Raw genomic sequence first — 25,544 nt, 5'->3', positions numbered from 1 at the left:
GGAATTGAGATAAGTCTGGGGTCCTGATAGGGCTCAGGAAGCCACATGACAATAATGGTACTCATGGGAATTAAATAAATCAATGAAGTGCCTATAATTAAAGTGCCTGTAATTAATAAGTCTCAGGAAACAAGTCATCCTGTACTGTTCCCGAGAAACTATAATAGTGTGAAGGAGGTGTTTCTCACTGATTTTTTTTGCGGGGGGGGGGAGGGAGGCTGGGGTTTGGGAAACCTCAGTGTGTCATTCTAATGTGGCAACATTGCTGTTTGGAACAAGCTTCTTAGCTGATTAACCCATTGAGCTCATTAGCCCCTAGGGTCTGCTATAAAAATCACAACTGTTGGTTTTGTGTTTGTATTTAGTAATTTTAATTGGTGTGCTAATCAGTTAGTAGCTAATTTGGTGATGAAGAACATGGGAGGTAGAGGTGTAATTTCAGTTCTCAGCTCCCCTCCATGGACAAGTTTGAATTAATTGATGTTTTTGGTGTTTGTAACATACACTTAAAGACCAAGGCCTTAGGTGAATTTCCCATTACGAAAAGAAAGAACTGAATTTTCCCACCTGCATTGCCAATGCTCTTTGCCCAGGCCTAAAGGGCTCCAGGAGCTAAGCCATTCAGGACTTCCTGTCAGACAAGACCAGCCCACTTGTAAATGTCCTGCAGTATTAGGAGTGCTTAGCTATGGCTTGAGCAGCATTAGTTGGGGAGACTGTGTGTGTGAGTGGATGTGTTTAATGGTTTCCTGTTCTAGGCTGCCTAAATGGCTCCATGTGAAAGTTACAGTATACCTTTTGCTGAATGTATTGGTATTTTAGATTTCTTTCGTAATTTCTTACCAACTTTGCCATCTCAGCATAGAGCAGAGGGGAATAAAATAAGCTCATTCATTCAACAGATAGATATTTATTGATGCCTGATGGAGGAATTTTGTATGTGTGTATTATCTGTCTGTCACAACAACCTCAGAACTAAATTCCCTGTGAATTAAATGTTAATTTTATGAAAGATTGCCTGCATCTCCTTTTAGCCCTGGTACAAAAGTGAGGGTTGATTTAGTTATCACAGCAGCTGCCCCCAGGTACTCAGTAGGAGCCTCTGCAGGTGGAGAATTGTATACCACGTTGCTGCGTTCCAGTGACAATCGAGAGTTTCTAAATGGAAGACTTACTCTCAGACTATCGCCGTTAAGTGTCTCCCTGTTTTAGGTTCCTTATATATTCTTCTTTCCATTGTTTAAAACAATTTTAAGTGACAAGAAAGTATTATATAAGCTAAGAAGTGGAAGTCCTTCTCTCTTCCAAAATTGGAGTTAAAATATGTCCTTGAGAATCCCATAATGTATATTCAATGATTTGGGCATTCTCAAATTTCAATTTTGAAATAGGTGTTTAGTAAAGAATGTGATAAAAAAATAGTGATAACCTTCAAATATGATATTATAGCCAAGTTATGTATCATACTGTGCATCTGCTCATGAGTCCTCTCGGCCATCTTCAATTATTAAAGGACATACTGAAAGCAACACCAGAGACAGATGTATTTCAGGATTCCAAGTGGTTTCTATCGGTGTCAAAGGGTCTTTGGATAAAACTACCAGGCTCATTGAAAAAGGGACAGAACCTCCGCCCTGCCAAGACGAAACAAAATAAAACAAAAAACCCATAGGCCCTGAGCCAAGCATGGGAGGTGAAAGTAAGTCAGTGTGTGTAGTGAAGAGAATCTAGACATCTTGACATGCCCAAACAGATCCACTAACTCTTCCTTTCAGTTTCATCTCTGACAAAAGAGCCAAGGAAAGGGAAGGCAAAAGGCCCACGAGGGGGGAAGGTAGACACAAGGTGAAATTGTTTTTACAGCGTTTCAACTGAGCAGGTTTACAAATCTTAACTTGTCAGAGACTGAACTCCTATCTCATTCTCGGATTTCTACCTCAAATAAAGTACGTTGGGAAACCATTAACGGCAAATAATTCTACCCCTTGAAGGACCATCTAATTGGATCTGGCATTGAAATTTGGAATGCAGCCCTGTGAAGTTTATTATCTCCATTTATGTCCTTCAAATGGGAAGATTTCTTTTATGTCCTGACCTGGTTTCTATACCACGTAATTAACAAATGAGCATTTAGCAAGTGTCTCTCATATATGCTATCTCAGTAAATTCTTGAAGTAGTTCTGGGAAGTAGGCATTACCACCATTTTTAAACTTCTTATTCAAGATACAATTTACATACCTAAAATTCGTCCATTTAAAACGTGCAATTCAGTGATTCTTAGTATACTTAGAGAGTTGTGCAGCTATCACCATTATTTAATTTTAGAACTTTTTCGTCGTTTCAAACAAGAAACCCGGTATCTATTATCAGTCACTTTACATTTCCTGCTCTCCCTACCTCTGGCAACCACTAATCTACTTTCTGTTTCTATGGGTTTGCTTATCCTGGGCATTTCATATAAATAGAATCATACAATGTGTGACCTTTTCTTAACGTAATGTTTTTGAGGTTCATTCATGTTGTAGCAATCATTGGTACTTCGTTACTTCTTAAAGCTGAAAAACATTTCATTGTATTAACTAAGGATATAGTTTATCTGTTCATCAGTTCATTTGGGTTGCTTTCACTTTTAACTGTAATGAATAATGCTGTTATGAATATTTATGTACAAGTTGCTATGTGGACACATGTTTTCATTTCTCCTTGGTATATACCCACAGGTAGAATTGCTGGGTCACATAGTAACTATATTTAACCTTCTGAGGAACTGCCAAACTGTTTTTCAAAGTTGCTGCACCATTTTTCTTTTCCATCAGCAGTGTATGAGGGTTCCAGTTTCTCTGCATCCTTGTCAATACTTGTTAGTGTCTGCGTGTTGGACTCCCATCTTAGTGGGTAGGCAGTGGTATCTCACTGTGATTTTGATTTGCATTTCTCTAATGACTGATGACACTGAGCATCTTTTTATGAGCTTATCGTCCATTTGTATTTTTTCTTTGGAGAAATGTCTTTTTAGATTCTTCACCTATTTTTAAAATTGGATTATTATTTTTTTTATTATTATTGAGTTGTAAGAGTTCTTTATATATTCTGGAAACAGGTATTTTAATCAAGTGTATGAGTTGCAAATATTTTCTGCCATTCTGTGGGTTGTCTCTTCTCTCGCTAGTGATGTCATTTAAAGCACAAAATGTTTTTGTTTTGATGAAGTCCACCTTATCAATAGTCTCGTTTATTGCTTACACTTTTGGTGTAATTTCTAAGAAATCATTGCCTAACCCAAGATAGTAAAGATTTACCTCTTTGTAGTCTTTGAAGAGTTGTATAGTTTTAACTCTTACATTTAGGTCTGTGATCCATTTTGAGGTAATTTTTGGATATGATATGAGATATTCCCATTTTATAGCTAAAGATTCTGAGCTTTAGGTTAAATCCCTTTTCCAAGATTACATTGCAAATAATTTGAACCTTTTGTTTGGCCTCCAAATCTCCTTTTTTCTTTTTCAATACACTGTATCACTTCTCTAGAACTTCAAATAATGGTATAAATTGGCCCTATTGTTGTGCTTTAAAAAAAAAAGATATTATTGTGATTATCAATAATATTTATTAAAACTGAAAAAGGCATAATCACCTAGAAAGATCTAATTCAGTCAACAATGCTGAAATATAATAAAAGCGGATATTATAATCCTTTTATAAATGAAGAACAGACTTGCTGACAGTCACAAAAGCTGGGAGAGCAGCGGAGCTGGCACAAGACCCATTTTCCAGGGACCCCCACTCACAACACCTTAACTTCCAGCAGCCCAGGTGACGCATGTGATGCCCTTCCTCTCAAGTCAGAGACTGCATTTCAAAGCCCAGAGCATTTGAGTTTTACATTATCTTTATTTTTGGAATATCTCTTCATTGTTTTCCACTATCCGCCAAAGGCTGCTACATTCAGATTTGCATAGAACAGTTAGCAGTTTAGTAGTTTACCTGTAAGCAGATGATGAACTGGCTACTTCAAGCTTTGTTATTTTCCCTTTCCAGGATTGCCCTGGATAATTGCCATGTAAGAGACATGGCTGTACATGCTGTGGAAGTTAGCATTTATCGGGTGCCTGTGACGGGCCAGTCACAGCAACCCTGAAAGTCAGGAATTATTCCTGTCTATCAGGTGAGGGGACTAAGGCTCGACACGGTTAAGAAACTGGCTCAAGGTGACACAGATACTAAACGTCAACATCAAGTTTTGAGTCTTAAATCTCTCTGGCTCTGAAGACTATGCTTTTGGTACAGGGGAAAATAACCCCAGTGCCCACGTTGTTCCTGCCACAGTACAAAACCTGAGTTTTCAGATAGTCTTACATGTAGGAGAACCAGCCTGCCTATGGGAAATAGTTTCACTATAAATCAGCTCTTTCTATAACGCAATAATATGCTGATCTCATGTTTGCTTGACTTTGCGTGTGTGTGTGTGGTTTTGCTCACTTGGCAATGTGTAGTATTATATTTTAAGCAATCTCAGCGTGTATCTTTCAAACTCGTCTTTCATTTGTGGAACATGAGAGGACACTGCCTTCACCGCCGGCCCTGCTTCCTGCCGGCGGTCCTCACAGTTTCAGCGCGGAGGGCCCTGGCATCATTTCAGGGGTATCCGGACAGAGGCTTCAGAGAGCGATCCTGGGATGTATGCAGTTGACTGAGATTGTGGGTTATATAAACATGCGGTTCTCTGTATAGAACTTTTGATATTTGTTGCATTTCTCATGCCAGTAAATGACATTTAAAAATAACTTACTTTAATACAAATTATGAGGCCACAGAGAAATCAGAACCCTCCCAAGCTGCCGATGGAAATGTGAAATGGTGCAGCTGCTCTGGAAAACAGCTTGACTTTTCAAAGTTAGCGTATGACCTACCAGTTCCATTCCTAGATAGGTACCCAAGAGAAATGAAAACATATATCCACATAAAAGCTGATATGTGAATGCTTGTACCAGCATTATTTGTAATAGCCAAAAAAGCAGAAACAACCTAAATATCCATCAACTGATAAATGGATAAATAAAATGTGGTGTATCTGTACAATAGAACATTATTTGGCAATAAAAAGGAATGAAGTACTGATTCGTGCTACAAAATGGATGAATTTGAAACATGGTAAGTGAAAGAAGTAAGACACAAAAGGCTCCATATTGTGATTCCATTCATATGAAACATCCAGAATCGGCAAATCCATAGAAATAGAAAGTAGATTAGTTGTTGCCAGCATATGGGAGGAGAGAGGGTAGGGGAGTGACTGATACTGGATATTATTTCATCATTGGGAACCGATGAAAATGTTTTAGAATTAGATAGTGGCCATTGCATAACCTTGTAGGTGTGAAGGAAGGGAGGCGGTTCAGGTTGTTGGTGGAGCAAAGTGGGTGTGGAGGGCAAGAGTGGGATGGGCTGGGGGGCGCAGCTGCCGGGGTGCCGACGTCTGGGCTTTTCTGCGGGCCCTCCGGAGCCTTGAAAGGCTTGTGGTTACCAGCCACCAGGAGTGCCTTGGCGATGGGCTTCTTGGATTCCATGCTTCTTGATAATTACTACTTACATTTCCTTTGTTCTTATTTTCATTAATGATTTGCTGAGCGCCAACCCCATATCAGATGTAACTTAACATATATTTCATTTACTCCTTACCACACAGCCCTATGAGAGTCAATATATCTCCCCATTTTTCAGACAAAGAAATCAAAGCTCATAGGTTGTTCCCAGTACAAGGCTGGCCAGTGAGTTGAGGGAGCCTGGAGGCGACTGCAGAGCCAAGACTCTTATCCTTCTGTGCTGCTCTGCTCCTCCATTCCATTTTCTTACTTCTCTCAAATCATCATGGCCTCCGCTCTTGCAAACAATGTAATCAAACCATGGCACCAGATCCTGACATCTTCAGCCCACCAATTAAGTACTTCTTAATTTCTTGGTTCCTAGAGTTCATTTCAAACCCTTTACCTCCCTATTCACGTACGCCAGGTGTCACAAAGACAGATTCACTACTAGGAGGGCAATTGGGAGACACCTTGGGTTAGGTCAGTTGCTTAAATCTACAAACCATTGAGAAACTGAGAAAGTGCAAGTACCTTCCCTGAAGAACAGCTATGTAAGCTTTGCCCTGGAGTTACCCTTTTGTTAGTAAAGTTGGAATTTGAAGGCAAGTTAAGGAGAATAAAATGGTGAGCAAGCTCATAAGTAAAATATCAAGTTCCTCGTTAGACTTACCTTTAAGTACAATATTCCTTTACCCTCTAAGAAATCAATTCATTTTACTGGAACTGCTTTGATGTAACAGCTGGAAGGGCACCCTGCTCTTACCTTTCCCTCCCAAATTAAAGAGCAAGCAGCCTACATTTCAGATACAAATTAAAATTCCTAATCTGGCCAAACATGATTACGATGATTCTTGAAGCTGTTCACACACTTAATAAACCCAATTATATTTTTTATTAACCCTGACATTGTTCCTTTTGTTGCTGAATCATAAGTTTAGCATTTTTAACTGAAGCATTAATTTCTGCTGCTTTGGTCACGTTGAGATCTTAGGCAGCGGTGTAAAAGTGCAGTTAAATGGTGTCTGTACAGTTTTGGCAACTCATTTTTAGATTCTCACATTAGACTTTTAAACGTGGCATTGCTTCCTGACTGGGAGGTATCTCTGCTGTCCCTGAAGCAGCTGGAAGGTTGGGAACAAACTGAGCCTCCGGGAACGGATCACAAACACTGAGCTACCGAAGACCGAATGAGGTCATCTCTCCCTTCCACCTGCCAGGGCATGATCACGAACGCCTTCTTTCTTAGGAGAAGGCTGTTTAAGAAGCACTCTAACACTTTACGTCCAGCTTTTGTTTTCTGTTGTTGGTAACCTGACTTTGGATAGGGACAAAAAGAATTGTAAAATATCTTCGGCCATTGATTCTTCTTCTTGATGGTTTGAAATGTTTGTTCATTCATTCGGCAAATATTTATTGAGCACTTACTGGGTGGGAGGACACTGTGAGTCATGCACTGCCTTCATGGGATTTATAGGAAGAGTAGGGACAGTCAGGAAGGGGTGAATATTAGTCAAACAATCTCAGAAAAAATGTGAAATATACTGAGAAGAAAGGTACACCGTGATAAGAGAAGCTGTCAGTAAGGTTATTTTACCTGCCAGGGAGGCGAAGGAGGAAGTGGCCCATAAGATGAGATCTGGTGGATGATTAGAATTAATCTAGTAAGGAAGGGAAGGAAGGGTGTTCAGGACCCAGGGAACCGAGAGAGACAGGCGGGAACAGTGAGAGGCGGCAGGGAGGGGCCCGCCGAACGCGGGCTGCTGTGAGCGCCTGCCATCTGCGGGACCCCTGGGATTGGTGAAGAAGGGGTGGGCCGGGGGGCTCGGAGCACTGGGCAGCCCTGCTCTAACCAGGGGACTCTGCTTTTCTCTCTTTAATTGAGCCTCCTCTAAAGATTCTATATGAAACAAACTTCTGCGGGGGGGGAAAAGGAGATTTGAAAAAAAACACTGTCTTAGGCCATCTTTCTGACCTAGTAAGGAAGTTTTACAACATGTCGCATGTGATGTGTCCTGCCACCCAACACTCGTCATCGCTGCCGCACCACTGTCAGAGAACGCTGTCTCTTTTCGAGCCTTCTTTCATCAAGTGCAGTGTGTCTGTTTGGCCATGTCTGCAAATCTCTGAACTCAGCTGTGCAGCACACAGCCCTGAGCCATTGCAAAAAAACGTCCTAATTGCAGATGAAAAAGGTAAAACAATATGGACTTATTTTAGGCCGGTGATTTTCAAATACTATTTTTTAGCTGTGGGATTCATTTGCCAAGGAGATCTAACATGAAAGTGTCAAAAATGCAAGTGCTCTTTATATTCTTGTTTGTGCCTTTTTCTTATATTTTTCACGTTTTCTCATATAAACATTTATTACTTTTATAATCAGAAGATAATGATTTTTTTAAGTATGTGGCTGTTTAGGAAAACAGAATCATCTCGGGGACTGGCACAGATTGAAACAGATGGCTCCCTCTGCTGTAGTACCCCCTGCCGACCTTTTCACAACTAGGGATTACCGATTCGCAGGGTGACCCTGGCTTTTTCCCCACGAATTTATGTGATGACAGCAGAAACCTTACTGACAAACAGATGTTTTTCTCAAGTGGAGCTTTTCTTAATGAAATGGTTGCTTAGAAACAAGACCATACTAGTAAGTTTTCTATATTTAGTTTGTAAAGTGATTCCATTTACAAAATTATTAAGTCACAGAATACTAATTAGATAAAATTAAACATATCTGTTATTTCTCGTCTTGCAATTCAGCAGCCAACTGGTTAAATTAGCAATAAAATTTCACCCAGATGTGTCTGTATAGGTGGTACTGATAATAAGGACATACAAGGAAAATGACAGCTCAGAGAGCCACCCTGCTCAGCTCTTCACTGTGACTCTCCAGTGGCACAGTGTTTGATCTTTCCCCAGTATGTATTAGAAGCGGTGACATCGAACACTTGTTCGGTTGCCGAGAGAATCCGTTAGGTCAGTGGGTCAAAGACTGTGTGGGAAGATGTGACGGTAACTTAAAGTTAAGCTCAGTGACACAGCAGTGAAGGAAAGGTTGGGAGTGAAGACGCCTGCTTGGAATGGCAATTTATAAATGGAAAATATGACATACTGACTGTTACTAACACAGAGAAATCTCAACATGCACCATATTGGTAAGCTGAATTAAAACATCTTAAATTCAAACTAGACAAACTTTGAAAGAAAATACATTTCTGTCTTTTTTTTCCAGTAATGGTAAGATAGCTCAGCTAAAAACAGCCATTCTTCCAGGAGTAGATCTGGTCACTCTGGAAGTTGTAGGCAGAGTGCTTAGTGTGTATGTGCACTTATCTGGTAGAAGAGACTCTTGGGGCAAATTTATAGTATCTCTGCCTGGTTTCAGTATGAAACTACAGTTTAAGTGCTACAAGGCACGGTTGCCAATTTCACAACAATCACATTTTCTAAGCCAGGCAAATGGCTAAGCCTATGACAAATACTTGCCTAATCTCATCAAGACAATCAGCCAGCTTTAACTGAGGAAAAAAATGAGAATTTCAGAAATGTTTATTTTAAATCTTGACTATATCATTGCTTGGTGCCCAGAGCACAGAGCAAATCTCCAGGGCCTAAGACATCAGAGAATGTGAAAGATCAGCCCTGTCTTGTCAGAGCTTCAGGCCAGGCGACAGCCTTGCGAGGCTTTGGCTGTCTCAAAACTAGTGGGAACCTGACGCATCAGTCAGCTCTGCTGACTAATGCAGTTTCTCTTTGCATAGGCTTGAAGCGAAGTGCCAGTAGAAATTTAGAAAGAATGAATCTGCAGCTCAGGTGGTGCTCCTCCCACGGGGACCACCCATCATGGGGTCTTTAGGAGTTATAAAGGGTTTTATTCTCTTACCTAGTCAGAGAGAGAACCACTTACTATTTTCCAGGAAATCAGAAGCTCCTATTTTCTTTCTATCCATAAATGTTTCTTTTGGTAGCATAAAGCAAATGTTAACATGCTTTCCCGCTCTTTGAAAGCTGCATAAAGAGAATAAATGAATGACGTCCTGTTTATTTGTCAGCCATGGTCAGCTGACATGTAAGTTTCTCTGAACATGTTGAGCAGCGATTACTCTCAAAGCAGTGGTAGTTGCTGTTTTTTCCCCCTTGCTTCCTTATTTATTTCTTCAGGCCATATTAGAGCAGCTTTGTTCATATTTCTGTGTATAAAACAGAATGCTTGATCGCTGTGGTGTTCTTGAGGCTCAGTTTTCTCAGCGCTGTTTTCTTACTCCTTCTCCATTGCCCCGAGTTATTTGATAGAGGAGGCCTTGCCCAAGTGGACTCTAGGCTTTATGGTGCTCATTTGGGTTTTATTTTATTCATTTGGAAAGGGTAGTAGAATTAAGAAATTTAGGAGCCTTACAGTAGCCTATAAAGATGTTGTGGAGTGGAGGTTCTTCAGAATCACGAGTTAAAAATCAGAACTCACTAAAATTCAAGTTTTGGGATTCCTCAAGTATGACCCCTCTGTCTTCGTGAATGGCAGCAGGATCTCAAGTTAGAGTCATTTGTGAATTTCATGAACTAGTACTACTGCCTCCCTTCTCCACATGCTATATAAAGACACAGGGTGGGAACAGAGCTGCCCCTGTGAAGCCCAACTAGACCCCCTAGGGGCCTCTGCCTTTCCTACGGGAAGCAATGCGCAGTGTTTCTCCTTCCTCTGATCCAGAGCCCAACAGAAAGTACATTATGTGCAGTGAGGCTGACATTGTATTCTTGAAAATGTCAGGTTTGTATCTTTGGGGTCAGGCTTTGTGAAGCCAGTACTTTTTTAGCAGTGACTTCTCATGGGTACAGCCGCAGGGGCAGCCCTGGGCTGGCAGAGTGCAGCTTTGCAGTTCTGCCCTGCCATGTGGCAGCTCTGTGTTCTCGGGCCATGTTTCCTACCCCCATGTTTCTCAGCTTCTTTCTCAGTATAATTAGGAATAATGGTGGTACCCGCATCAAAGGGTTGTTTGAAAGCATCAAGTGGATAAATCATGTAAGGTGCTTAGGACTTTGCCTGGCATTTTAAAAACAATAAATGTTAGGGATCTTTACTGTCTTTGCTATTAGGTTTTTATTTATTATAATAATGTTTCATGCTCTAAATGGCTTCCAGCAGTACAGTTAACTGTCAGTAACTATAGGTTATTCACTCATTTTTACTTTTTCCCCTTAAAATGGGAATTATAAAACAGTTTAAGCAAATATAATGGCATTATTTTAGTGTTCAAATATATTATTTAGTTCCTGATTTAAAGAGATAGACACTAGGTACAGTTCTTGCAAATTTGTAGCTGTCAGTCTTTGCAGCTCATTAGCCTAAAAAGCACCTAACCGTGCTTTTTCCTCAGTCCTGAGTAATACTCATCTCCGATCTTTAAAAATTTGTTGGGGCTTGTCAACAGTTAACACAACTTTGGAGCTCGAGAGAAACTTAACATCTAATTGGCATGCTAGATATTATCATTTACTCTAATTACAAAGACAGCCCAGCTATTCAGTTGAGCTCCCCATACTTCCTTGATTTAATAACCAACTTCCCCACTTTGTGCAACTTCCTGGATTCGTAGAGCTCAAGTTACTGTTACTTTCCATTAAAATGAGATGTCTCAGAGGAAGCAACTGAAGTAACCTGCTGAAGGACGGCATTTTCCTTCTCTCCGGATTCTCCCCTTACTGTCTCTGTGTCGTAGAGCTGCAAGAGAGGACAGGCACAGACTGCTGGCTGTCAGTTTCCAGTCAGAAGGGAAATTTCCTTGGGCCTGACTTCTTCTCTTAGCCATCATTGTTCTTTTAAATTAGAGCTTCTGCCACAGCTTACTATACATTTTATCTTCTTTTTAGTTTTTCAAGAGAACTTATTTTTATACATTTACTTTGTAGAACGTAGAGTCAAAAAGCTTATCACCTGCCCTGCCTCTTACCCCCTCAGAGTTCCAGTCTCCAGAGATAAACATCCCCCCTGCCTACCCCCTTTAAGCAGTTTTTTTCTAGTAATTACCTCCTCATTTATAAAGAAATTACTCATATAGATGTCTCGGACATCACTTATTTCCCATGTGTTGGGTGAGGACTTAGCACATGCACACACACAGGCACACGCACGCCTGCACGGGCCCTCCTATACCCTCTCCTCTTGCCTTTCCCCTGCCTCGGTCCTGGCTACATCATTGGGCAGCATTTGCTGTTGACTGTATGGGCATTATTCATTGCTGAGCCCAGTTTAATCCTTTTTTTCTTATATATTTCCTTAGTTTTCTATATAATTATTGTTAATTATTTCCAAATGATCCAACAGCTCTATCAAAAACGTATCATTTCCTCCTCCACCCCCCCCCCCCCTTTGTTCTCTCTACCCAAACTTCAGCCTTGGACACCTATCTTATTCTTTTTATCCTTGTTTGTATGTTTATACCCTTTTTACTCCTCAATCTTCACTTCAGTGGGATTTCAGGAGGAAGAGAATACAAATGTTTGTGGTCATTCTGCCATGTTTGAGTGCAGATTCTTCTTACATTGTCACCTCTAAAAGAGGTTATTCTATTTGAGAAGACCATGCCCCTTATCACAGATTTTTTTTAAAAAAGATTTTATTTATTTACTTTTTTAGAGAGAGGGGGAGGGAGGGGAAAAGAGAGGGAGAGAAACATCAGTGTGTGAGAGATACATGCTTGCTTCTCACACATGCCCCCAACTGGGGGCCTGGCCCACAATCCAGGCATGTGCCCTGAATGGGAATTGAACTGGCAACCTTGGGGTTCACAAGACTGCTCTCAGTCCACTGAGCCACACCAGCCAGGGCAGATTTTTAAAAACTTGTATTTATTTATATTTGATAGGCAAATGCATGGTTCAGAATTCACAAGGTACAGAAAGATGCAGAATAAAAAATATTTTCTCTCATATCTATCCCCTGAACTCCTCATTTTCTGCCCCCCACCAAACAACCAATATCATTAGTTTCTTGTGTATACTTTCAGAACTATCTTGTAAGTGTATTTTCTCTACGTACATTGTTGAACTCTGTACACATTATTTTGCACCTTGTTTTTCATTTAACTTCACTTAACTTCAAATCTTAGAATTTATTTCATGTCAGTTCTTAAAAAGCTTATTTATTTTTTATGGATGCATTATATTCCATTGTATCAATGACCACAACTTAATCAATCCTCTAGTAATGAACATTTGTTTTCAGTCTTTCCAAAGTTGGTCATAGTGATGATTTTGTACATAGGTAATTTTCTACTGGTGGTACAGTATCTATTAGGATAAATTCCTAGAGTTGAATTTCTTTCTTACCACAGAATTTAGATTTTTAAACGTAATTATTACGAATGGAAGAGAGAGTCCGTGAAATGTGAAATGTTTGATTTATTTTCCCATTCAAATAACAAATCATGGTCTCCCTCTTCCCACTCGCTCCATACAGGGGCAACCAAAACAGATTTGAACGTAATCTGTTCAAATCCTGGCAGTAGATTTCCCTTTACTTTCAAGATGTGCTATATTTTTTCCCATTTCCTTCTATTCTAAAAACCTAAAAGGGTAAATATGAAATATTTTCATAAAGTTTTTTGTAACAACTTTTTGAGATGTAATGGAAATACCATACAATTCACCTGCTTAAAATACACAGCTCAGTGAGTTTTAGTAAATATACTCACAGAGTATGTAACCATCACCACAACCTATTTCAGAAAGTCTTTATCGCTCCAGAAAGAAACTCCATATCCACTAGCAGTCACTCCCTATTTCCCTCCAACTCCCACAGCCTAAATCTACTTTCTGTCCATAAATTTGCCTATTTTGGATATTTCATCTAAATAGAATCACACAGTAATTGGGGTTTTGAGGTTCAAGCAGGTGGTTTTCCAGGTTGATGTGGGATTTGGGGAGGTAGGTGGTTGCCTGCCTAGGGGAATGAGGCAGGTTAGTTTTGAAGTGGGGATGGCTTAGCAGGCTTTTGAGGCACAGCCAGTCAGCAAAGGCCTTTGGAGTTCAGCTCTCTTTCCTACAATGTAAGCGCTCCGTGTACAGTGAGGCTACACCAAAACTATTGTTACTCCTGAAGGTCTGCAAAATCCCTGAGCGGCATGCTGAGGGACCATCTTGAAGTCAACACTACCTTGAACAGAATACATTTCTGGCTTTATAATGAAAGTCATTGGGAGAGAAAAAGTCATTTTACAAAGTTGACTGTCTCTGTTTTGTTGTATAAAGTACTTTTAATAATATTTTTAAAGGCTATTTGCCTATATCCTATGCTTTGCCCCGAAACACAGGTAGGTCAGAATGTTTTCATGAACTCTTGCCACTTTGTTTTACCTTTACCTACTGTGTATCTTATCTGTTATCACATCTTCAAATGCACAGTCATTTTCCTGGGATCAGAGCAGGAGTGGCTGTTCTCTCCCAGACAATCATTTGCTTCTTGTTGCCAAAGAGATTGATGTGTCATGTTTCCTTGAAGCCTGTGCTGGTCCAGAAATTACCTCATTTTCCAGTTACAAAGGAATTATCAAGTGTGAGGGGCCAAGGTACATGGGAAGGTTATGGCCATGTTTCCTCAGTTGTCAAAATTCAGAAAGCTATTCAAATAAGAAACAAAAACAGCGACACAACATCTCATCCCTTTTCATTGTTACACAGTCTTAACATCACATATGATTCTCTTCACTGCCCTTGTCCTGTGTGGGTTTACAAACTAATAATTATAAACTAGGTGGCAACTGTATCCTCGAAGGTAACACTCCAGCAGTGAGAGGGCCATTTGGCTGCGGGCTGTGGAGCAGCCCAGCAGGGAGGTAAACAATTGCTAACATGGGACTGTGGGAAGCAAGGAAACTGTACTTTGCTATTGGCAACCTTTTAATGCAAGATTGGGAGAATTTAAGGCTCCCTAGTGGAATTAAAAGTTTGGCATTATAGGAAAAGTAAAAAAAAAAACCCCGAAATTAAAAAATATATTTCTGAAGAAGGCTGTGTTTGGTTGAAAAAAAATCAAACTGGCATATGCATAGAGGATATTTATTGGCTTGTGGATCCAGAAACTCCAACGGGTCAGATCCAGGGGCTCAGAGTGTGCTGTCCGGTCTCCTCCTTTTCTTCTTCCCTCTCTTGGCTTCACCCTCCTCAGTGTTGGCACCATTTTGTGTGGGCTTTCTCCACATAGCGCCCACTGGCAGCTTCAGGTTAAGAAAAGTGAGAAGAACTTATCTTTCCCAGTAGTTCCCATGGGGGCTTCAGGACTGAATCGTATTGCCCGTTCTGAACTGGTCATTGTGGTAGGGATGGGGTGGAGCACCCTACCTGGCCAGCCTGGGATATGAGTTCACATGTGGAGGGAAAGTAGGATGTTAGCTTCACTCCAACCAGGTGGGCTGACAGTGGGGGAGAAGGGACACCTACCAAAGGAACACCTAGCGCCGTTACCAGGAGAGAGAGTAGATGCTGTGTGTAACCAAAAATGCCTGCTACAGAGAGGAAATTGAGAGCTCATTTTGAAGCATATAGAAGCATATATAGAAGGATAATAAGCTCATACTGTTCTCTGCCAAAGATTAATGAGAGAAAATAGGCATAAATGACAGTAGGAGGGATTTTAATAATAGATATGTTTTAGAAAAGCTAGATATAGATCAAAGTTTTACAAGGTAAATCCCACTTTCCCACTGATTTCCATTATAAAGTCACACCTTTATTCCCCAAAAGGGAGCAAATCTACCAGGTTTTTTAGCTGAGAACTCCTGATGGAAATGTAGTTACAATAGCAACAGATCTGTAATGTGTATGAGGCCTTGTCCTCATACAGCTACACAGCGTCTACCAGAATGGCAGTTACAAACCACCATTCCCTTTCCTGGGGGCTCTTTCAGAACCTGGAAGCTTTTTCCTTTCTCTCCCTTAGTAAACAATACATTTATCCTTTTCTTAAGCCACAGACCTTTTGCCTATGCTAGGATGCTTCTCCTTCCTCCTTGGACCTCCAAGAAGTTGTGCATTGTTTTACATAATAGAGCTAACTACAAATGCAGGGTCACATTTTGCCAACAGGGAAGCTATCTAATTCAGGTTCTGCCTCTGCCTGAAACTCTCTTAAGAGCAGAGCTTCTGTTTGTTTAAAATTGGAGGCTACATAAAGGGAGCCGTGACTTTGGACCACCTGCAGAGACTTCCCAGGCTTCTCCTGAAGCAATGAAAAGGTAGGGGTGGGGAGGGCAGAAAGGAGCACAGCCCTCAGCTGGTGTGCTGCCTTTGTGTATGTCTGATTTATAAGAGATTGGAATCACAACCTGTAACGTAGGAAATGGTATGTAGACTTTGCCTGCAAGATTGTCAAGTTTAAACAGGAGAATGCTAAACTTAGGTAAAAAATAACTGCAGATTTCTCAAACATTTATATTACTCATTCCCCATCTTTTCTTTTTTAATTCCTGAAATTTATATCAAGACTGCACCTTCGAACTCTTTTATTCATTCGTTCATTTAGCAAATAGTTCTTGAGCACCTGCTACATGCTGGCACTCTTCTAGGCTTTGAGGCTATAGTAGGGAATAAAACAAAACCCTTGGCTTTGTAGAGTTCACATCCTGAGGAGGAGAGCAGTCACTAAATAAGCAAATATGGAACATGTCAGGTAATCTAAGTGCTCAGAAGAAAAATGAAGCAGGGTGAGAGGGAGAAAGAGTGGTAAGAGAAGGAGGCTGCCATTTTATATATGACAAATGTGACGTTTGAACAGAAACATGATGGGGTTTGGGGAGCAAGCTGTGAGGCCACCTGGATGAGGAGTGGCCCAGGCAGAGGGGAAGTGAGGCATCCAGCCTGCTCTAAGGACAGCGAGGAGGCCAGAGTTGCTGGAGGCTCGGGAGCAAGGGCGAGCGTGGTAAAAGGTGAGGTCAGAGAGGAAGCAAAGGCAGGCGGGGGTTGGGAGCTGCTCGTATTCAGGGGAGAAGGGAAACCATTGAGGGATTTGGACAGAAAAATGATGGGACTTGATTTATGTTTTAACCAGAAAGTTCCAGGTGCGATTAGAGAATAAGGTAGAAGCAGAGTGACAATTAGGAGATATTGAAAAAGAACAGACCAGAGATGATGAACCATCATTTGAGGTTGAGGTGGAGATGGTGAGAAGCATTCTCATCCTGGATGTATTTTGAAATTCATATTTTCTTCCTTTGTTTGTTTGTTCTTTTCTTTTTTTTCTCACTATTCTTTAGAAGTATGTAACTTTGCCCACCCACCTAACCCCAGGGATGGAACTTGTATTTATATGCTTTGAGACGAGGGGCTTTATTTCTGGTCCTGTTTTAGGCCCTTCTCTCCCCCTCTTTCCACCCCTGTAGAGTTTGCCTGATTTGGAGCCAGGCACAGATAATGGTGCTGACCGCACATTCGTGAGCTGCTGGCACGAGGCAAGAAGGGATCCGCAAGCCCCAGGAAGGGGGACTCAAGAGCAGGATCCTCCCTATTTCTTATCAGGGAACTCAGTCATATAAGCCTGTATCTGCTGCTGGTCATGCCCAGGTGCTCTGAAGATATTTCCTTGTGGAAATTGCTCTTATTGTTGACAGTTTTACAGAGAGAACTCATACTGGGACGGAGGGCTGCAGCAGAGACAGGAATCACTGCTGTGCTTCCGGCTGATGAGTCGGCAGGGACAGTGGTAGTTATAGAACCTGAAAGTCTTAAAATTGAGATTCCTAGAAGGCATTTAATCCAGCCTTCTCCTGCTGCTGTGTGAATCCCTGCCATGATTATAATCATCTAGCCTCTGCTTCAAGAGTCTGTGATTCATAGGTCATGGAATGTCAGTGCTGGGAGTGACCTTGGAGATCATATGGGCCTGGGACTAGAGGAATCAAGGGTCTGGACTCCCAGGCCCATGTTCTTTCTGCTCACAACGCTGTCACTTCAGATAAAGGGCAGCCCTTGCTGAGAATTCCAGAAGTGGGTTTAAATGTCTCCGAGTTCATCCCATCACGGGCTATCTGGGTTTATTTCCCTTTCAGTCCTCAACAGTAATGAATTCTCTTTTTATTTTCATCCCAGGGGCTGCCCTGCTCACAGATGTGTACCCTGAGAAAATCCTGCTTGGCCTGTTGGCTCAGTATGATGGCAATAAAGACAAGCAGACTACAGAGACCAGAATGAAAGTCGGGGAAATCCTGATGCGAATTGTCAGGGCACTAGGTGAGTTTTCTTTTCCCATCCGTCTGAAACAGGATGGTGGAACAATATGGCTTTGGAGCCAAAGTCTGTGTACCTAGAGGCTTGGTAAGTTACCATGGTGAGGGCAGAGCTGCTCTTAGATATCTTGCAATGCACAAGACAGCTCCCTACAGCCAAGAGTGATCTGGCCCAAAATGTCAATAAGGCTCCTTGGGAAAGATGTTGTTCTAGAGCGCATGTGGGCCTTTCTGTTTCTGCTTTAACATCACTCAGATGTGTCAGTTAAATCCAGGGCTGCCGCGTACAGTTATTCAGGTTGTTCACAGCTGTAAAACTCCAAGAGGCATCATTGTATGAATGGCATGCCCTGGAGTCGTAAAATATGCAACCCATGTAGCCATCCCGGAGGCCTTGACGCACCTCAGTTACAAGGTAGATTGCCGTCTCACTGGACAGAGTTTGAAAAGTTATTCATACCTTTCTAAAATCTAAAAAAAAAAAAAAAAAAATAGATTTACAGATGCTTTTGGATGTGGAAGCTTCTGCATGTGGCTAATTTTTTCTGTTTTATCCCAATCCTATGAGCATAGTTTTCTAGAGGACAGTTGTCTTTGATGTCTGCCAAACACGGAAGTGCGCCCTCATTAGAGCCTGTGGCCACCTTTGCAGTGGTTGTGTGCGCCTGCTCACCCTTTTTTTTGGTCTGCCTTTTACATTTATTTTACCATCGTATAAATTAAAGTGTAGTTTTAATTATCCCTTATTTTTAGGGAATCCTTTATATCCTTTGCTAACATTTATTTCTCATTCTAAGGAAAAGAGAGAAAAATAAATGAAATTGCTTTGCTTTTTTAATTTGTATGTGGCTGTCATGTGAATCCTGAACTTGGGTCAGAAATCCTTGATGGAAAAAACACTTCCCACCTCTGCCCATTGTAATACTCAAGCATTCTCTGAATTCTAATTTAATTTCCTGCTTTTGTCAAGTTCTAGGTCATATAAATTCCTGGGTTATTTGGTAGCTCTCCCCTAATGCTCAAAGTTTTTTAAATCTTGAATATACTTTTTTAATTTTTAAATCTTGGGGGTAGTGACATCAATGTAGTTCAGTTCAAAAATATTCTTTGTAGAGTAACTGAATGTGCCAGGGGCTGGAAATAGGAGCCTGAAAAAAGCCACAGTCTCTTCCTGCAGGGACATTACAGTGTAGTAGGAGGAGAAGTCAACTCACACTCAAGTCACCTCATAAAGTGACAGGCCTGTGGAGGGTATTATGGGAACACAGAGGAAATGGCTTTGTCTGTCCCTCCTCTTCTCAAGACCCTATAGTTGAATGTGACAGTGTGCCACGGGCTATGTCAGTCCCTCATCATTATCACAGCACAGCCAGGGAATTTTTGAAAAACAGCCTTTGTATGATAGTTTTCAGAGGTTCTCATCTCACACATAGGCCTGAATTAAGGTAAAAAGGTAAGTTGGATGTGTGAGCAATTGGACACCAGTACAGGAGTTGGGCATTCAGTCAGCAGCAAAAAACAATAGTCAAAGATTAGAGTTCACATATATGTATATTTTTAATTGTCACCTGAGGATGTTTATTGATTTTAGAGAGAAGGGGGGGAAAAAAGAGGAGGAGAGAGAGAGAAAAGGAAGAACATTGATGTGAGAGAGAAACATCAATCAACTCCCTCCCATGGACACGCTGGCCAGGGGCAGAACCTGCAGCGTAGGTATGTGCCCTGACCAGGGGTCAAACCTGCTGCACAGTGGACGATGCTCCGACCAACTGAGCCACCCAGCCAGGGCAGAGTTCACATATTATAAAAGGGGAATTTTTCAGCAAAATTCAGAGGATCAGATGAAATGCTTCTTGACAAGTCTGCCTAGGTTAGCATTGGTATAGTTCAATTCAACAAATATTTATATTAATATAAGTTGGAAATACTAACCTGGCCAGAATTGAAACTTGAAGGCCAGACTGACTTTCTCTCCCTCTTTCTTTTCCCTTCCTCATGTTTTTTTTTTTTCAGAGTATAAGTTTAAAATCTATTCGTAGACCTTGCTCTTCCTAATTGTATCAATAATACATGTCAATTTTGCACAATTTTGAAAATAGTAAAAAATATTTTTAAAAAAACTAAGTAATTCCATAGTCTCACCATTCAGAAGTAACTACTCTTTGTTTATAATTTGATATTTTCCTCTAGTTTCCTTTTTTCTTGAAAATATAATTATACTGTCTATATATTGCATTTTTAAATTTAACATTATTTATAGGCACTTTTCCACATCATTAAACATTTCTTGAAAAATAAGATTTATTGGTTTACTCTGAACTTATTATCATAATATTTAATTGTCTATTAGAAAGCTGTTTTGTTTAATTAGGTTGTTTCCAGTTCCTTTCTTTATGAGGACCTGTTCAGGATTATGAGAAGTGTGCTATGGTTTATTATACATAAATCTTTTTAGTGAATCTTTGGTTCTTTCTTTAGGATTGGTTCCTACTAGGGAAATTACTAGTTCACAGTATATGCATGCTTTTAAGGCTCTTGATGTTTAGTGTTAAGTTGTTCTCCAGAAATGTGTACTCTTGTCAGCAACGAATGAGACTGCTAATGTCTCAGAGAAAAAGTCTTCCATGGCTTCAGACCTGATCTCTAACTCTGATCAGCCGTCTCCAAAATGTGTACCTTTGCTGTCAGAATGAATGGAGGAGCCTGTCAGAGAATGTGGTGGGTGGGTGGGCCGATGAAAGCGGGGGGTGGTGAAGGGGGGACTGATGGATGGAAGGGTGGATGCCTGACTCCGTGAACTCATTGTTGCTCTAGAAGAGCAACTCAGATCTGGTCGTGTCATCGTGGTATACAAAGAATAGCACTTAATTATTTTTAAAGTCAGAATGTAGTCTTCTAAGCAGCAGGCTCAAACATGTTCGAGTTTACTCTAGATCAGAAGTTTCTAAAGATAAGGGCAAAAATAGAAAGCCATATTCATGTTAAAGATACTCATCTAAAGAGTTTGCCTTCCGTGAAATCTACAGGAAAAGTCAGGAATTAATTTTTGGAATGAAGAATAAAGGGAGAGAGCTACATCTCAGGTCTCTACTGGAGTATGCCAGGGCAAAGAGATGACACCCCAGATGCTAGGGCAAAGCAACTTATACTTCTGTTAGGTTAGTAGGTGCCTTTCTCAAATTACTCTATATTCCAGGAGAAGGATGGGTCCTGGGTTTAGGGTGTATTTCTAACTCTTAAAATGTGCAAAACACCCTTACTTAATGGGTTTTGTCAGCTCTTTTCCATATCACCTGCTGACAACCACCTTTTTTCTAGCCAGTTGTAGAAAACAAAGAAAAATAGAATTATTGGATTTGTCCTGTAGGCTACTGTGAGATCCAGTTGGCTTGATGTTGGAATTAAGATGAGAGAAGAAGCCCTGACTGGTGTGGCTCAGTTGGTTGGGTGTTTTCCTGCTAAGCAAAAGGTCACCAGCTCAATTCCTAGTCAGGGCACATGCCTAGGTTGTGGGTTCAGTCCCTAGTCAGGGCGTCTACGGTGGACAGTCAATGGACATTCCTCTCTCACATCTACGTTTCTCTCCTTCTCTTTCTCCCTCCCTCCCCGCCATAAATAAATTAATTAGTTAAAAAAAAAAAAAAAGATGAGAAGAGGAGCTTTAAAACAGTTACATAGCCCTGGTTGGGTCTCAGTTGGTTAAAGCGTCGTTCTGGTATGCCAAGTTGTGGGTTTGATCCTCAGTCAGGACACATGTAAGAATCAACCAATGAATGCATAAATAAGTGTGACAACAAGTCAATGTTTCTCTCTTTTCCTCTATTTAAAATCAATGAATAAAAATTTTAAAAAGTTACATAATATTTTATGGTATGGCTATACCACAACGTACACCACTTCTTCAGCCATTCCTCTGTGAATGAACCTCCATTTTTTCCCCACTTACATGCAGTGCTGCAATATAAATTCTTATATATGTCTGCTAATAGAAATATATTATATACATGCGTATTTTGTACATATGTATGAATACAAAGTTTGATATTTGCCAAAGTGGAATCACTGTGTCAAAAGATGTTTATGTTTTAAATTGCTTATATACTGACAGATTACTTTCTAAAACTGTGGGTGAGATTGTGCTTTTTGAATCCCTGCTATGTCTGTTGCCAAATAGAGAAAAGTAGCTTATGAAAATTGTTTTCTTCAAAGTGAATGGACTAAGAAAGTCCTCTTTTTTGTTGTTTGTCTTGATTGCAATGAGGAAAAACATCTTGTTTTAAGAAATACAATTATTAGCCCTGGCCATGGCTCAGTGGATTGAGTGCTAGCCTGTGAACCAAAGGGTTGCTGATTCAATTCCCAGTCAGGGCACATGCTTGGGTTTCAGGCCAGGTCCCCAGTAGGGGGCATGCGAGAGGCAGCCACACATTGATGTTTTCTTTCCCCCTCTTTCTCTCTCCCTTCTTCTCTCTCTAAAAATAAATAAATAAAATCTTTAAAAAAAAAAAGAAATACAATAATAATACATTTTGCTATCAAGTACTTTACAAGAGCAGTCAAGGAATGACAAAATAATCACCTTTTGAAGTATCTTACTCAAAATTTGTTTAAAGATGCAGCATACTAACCAATTACCTCGAGGGCATTCTAATTAAGTAGCTTCCAGAAATATTTTAACTTTTAATTTACTAATTTAAAAGTTTTACTTTATGAGCTTTTTCTTTCATAATATATCTTTTGGTTCTCTTCTGTGTAATAAACAGCCCCAGAACTTAGTGGCTTAAAACCACAACCATCTATTTGTTCAGAATTCTATAATGTGGATAAGGCTTGGCAGGGACAGCTTATCTCTGCTCCACATGGTGTTGTCTGGGCTCAGTTGTGGGCACTTTTGCTGTGTGTGCTGTAGGCTGCATGCATCTGGGGTCTTGACTGGGGTGCCTCATTGCTCCTCCGCATGGCTTCTCTCTGTCCCTGCATGTGGACACTCATCATTTGGTTGTTGGACCCAACTTCTTTTCAGCATGGTGAATGGTGTCTCAGAAAACAAAAGCAGAAGCTGCCAGGCCTGGTAAGAGCTAAACCTGGAACGGGCTTACTATGACTTCTGCCACATTCTACTGTCAAAGTAAGTCATAGAACCAGCCCAGATTCAAGGGGAAGAAAAGGAGCCTCTAATCCTTGGTGAGAGAAATAGCACTGTTTTCAGGGATGGCATGTTGGCAGCCATATCTGCATACTGATTACCACACTACCAAAAGTAGTGCATGCTCACCACAAGCCTAGCAGTACAGGGGAATAGAAAGAAAAATCTAGTCTCTCCCAAATATTAGTTACATTTATAGTGTCACCTCTCAAGGTAAATAGTGATAATAGTTTTGTATTATTCTTTTACACATTTCCCTGTGCCCATATGGATATATGCAAAAATATGTGAGCTTCTTATATGGGCTTTTTCCCCCTTCTTTTACACAAACAGAATCTTTTTTTAATTAGAGATTTTATTTACTTACTTTTAGAGAGAGGGGAAGGGAGGGAGAAAGAGAGGGAGAGAAACATCACTGTGTGAGAGATAAATCGATTGGTTGCCTCTCACACACCCCTGGGGACCCGGGGCCAGCAGACCAGGCACGTGCCCTGATGGGGAAACAAACCTGCAGCCTTTCAGTTCATAGGCGGGTGCTCAATCCACTGAGCCACACCCTCCAGGGCTGAAAAAAAACACCCCAGAATCTTAATATACTATTATGATTACTTTTACTATTATTACATACTATTATATGCTTTGTTTGAAATCACCTTTACCAAGGTATAATTTCCATAAAATAAACTGCTCCCATTTTAAGTCTCTATTTCAGTGAGATTTGATATAAATCCATGTAACCATCACTACAATAAAAATATAGAACAATTTCATTACCTCCAAAAGTTCCTTTGGGCCCAGATAGTCTCCCATTCACATCCCACCCAGGCAACCACTGATACACTTTCTATGTCTATAGATCAGATTTGTCTTTTCTAGTGTTTTATGTAAATGAAATCATTCAGCGTATATATACTTTTTGTGTTTGACTTCTTTTGCTCCACACAATGATTTTGAAATTCATCCATGTTGTTGTGTATATCAGTTTTTCACTCGTTTTTATTGCTAAGCAGTATTATTTTATATGAATATACTGTAGTTTTTTCATACATTTACCTGTCAATGAATATTTAGGTTGTTTCCAGTTTTGAGCTGTTAATGTGAGCATAGCTACTATGAGCATTCTGATATACCTTAACATCTCTGTGCTTCGGTTTCTGCATCTGTAAAATGATCTTAATAATAATACCTACTTTACAGAGCTCTTGTGAGACTTGCAGGAGTTGTTAAGTGTAAAGTGCCAGGTTTCTAATAAGCAGGTATGTAATAATAATGTTACCTTTTATTACCTTACGCTCTGTGTAGTAATTCTGCAGTCACTGAAGCCTCGGGCCGATAGGGATACTAGTCAGTTATGGGTAGAGTGTCAACCAGCTCAGGAAAATAGGAACTAAATCCAAACCAGGTTTCTTGCTTAAGGCCAGGGACTAAGTTTGTACCACCCCTCACACACAAGAATGAGAGCTACAGTTACCACCGGGAACAAGCTTCTGTCTTGGAAGCTAGATAAAGACACACCCACCACCAGCCCCTGCTCACTGCTAACTAGGACTTATTTCTAGTAATTCCCAAGGATGAAAGCCCCTGAAGTAAAGCTGCTTCTGAATTGGGTCACCTGCAACCTCAGTTTCTTCTTTCTACTGAATTATTCCCATCTTCAAATAAGCATTATTTTATTTATATGTGTGTGTGTGTGTGTGTGTGTGTGTGTGTGTGTGTGTATTTTATATATATATATATATATTTTTTTTTTTTTTTTAACAGATAAAACATCTCTTATTCCCATTTCCCCTTCGAAATATAGCCCTATTTCTCTGGTTTCCTCCAGAGTAAAACTCTTTGAAAAAGTTGTCTGGACTTGTAGGGCTGCGCTTCCTTCTCATTTTCTTTCCATGTCACCCCCATGGGACTTCCATCTCCAACATTCCCTTATCGACCAAAATATTGAAAAAGCCAGGGATCCCCCCTTCGTCCTCCAATTACTAACCACCAGTAGCATGTGATATGTGTGAGCACGGCCTGCTTTTTGAAACACCTTCCTCCCCAGGCCCGCCTGACAGTAGACTTGCCTGATTCTCTTCTTCCCTCATGGCTGTTCTTCCTCAGTCCTCTTTGCTGGCTCTTCCCGCACTACCAGACCTCTGAAGACTGGAGTCCCCTAAGGCTCTGTCCTTAGTTAGTCCCCTTTTCTTTTCCATACACACAGTGCTACTCATGACCTGGTCAATCGAGTCAGAGGTTTATCAGTTGTATTAACATATTTTGCAAAGAGCCAGCTTTTAGTTTAATTAATTGCCTTTCGGTTTTCTGTTTCATTGATCTTTCCCTCCTATTTTTAATATTACTTTCTATAGTATCTATTACTGCAAAACAAATTACCTCAAAACTTACCAAATGAAAGCAACAAGCATTTATCTTACAGTGTCTGTTAAGTCAGGAGTCCACGTGGCTTACCTGAGTGCCTTTGCTTCGAGGCCTCTCAGAAGGCTGCAGCCAGGGTGTCTCTGGCCTGTGATCTCATCAGAAGAACCAACTGAATACAGAGCCATTTCAGGCTCCCTCACAGAGTCAGCAGGATGCAGCGGTGTGCGGGCTGTCGGACGGAAGGC

The 25,544-nt window shown here is 40.6% G+C and overlaps 1 protein-coding gene across 3 annotated transcripts in view; it reads left to right on the top strand.

Moving 5' to 3' along the window:
* The window catches only part of TANGO6 (transport and golgi organization 6 homolog), a 133,684-nt gene that overhangs the window by 58,593 nt on the left and 49,547 nt on the right, over positions 1 to 25,544 (top strand). For all 3 annotated transcript variants that reach the window (XM_054579277.1, XM_054579275.1, XM_054579276.1), the window contains one exon: positions 17,656 to 17,796. In XM_054579277.1, coding sequence (XP_054435252.1) covers positions 17,656 to 17,796 — 141 coding nt within the window. The remainder of the gene's footprint in view (positions 1 to 17,655; positions 17,797 to 25,544) is intronic.

The sequence above is a fragment of the Pteronotus mesoamericanus genome, unplaced genomic scaffold, assembly GCF_021234165.1.
Source record: "Pteronotus mesoamericanus isolate MK-2021 breed Mesoamerican mustached bat unplaced genomic scaffold, CSHL_Meso_final contig_52, whole genome shotgun sequence".
Taxonomy (NCBI): Eukaryota; Metazoa; Chordata; class Mammalia; order Chiroptera; family Mormoopidae; genus Pteronotus; species Pteronotus mesoamericanus.
The sequence above is the reverse complement of the archived record's forward strand: the minus strand, read 5'-3'. Positions and strand labels throughout refer to the sequence as shown.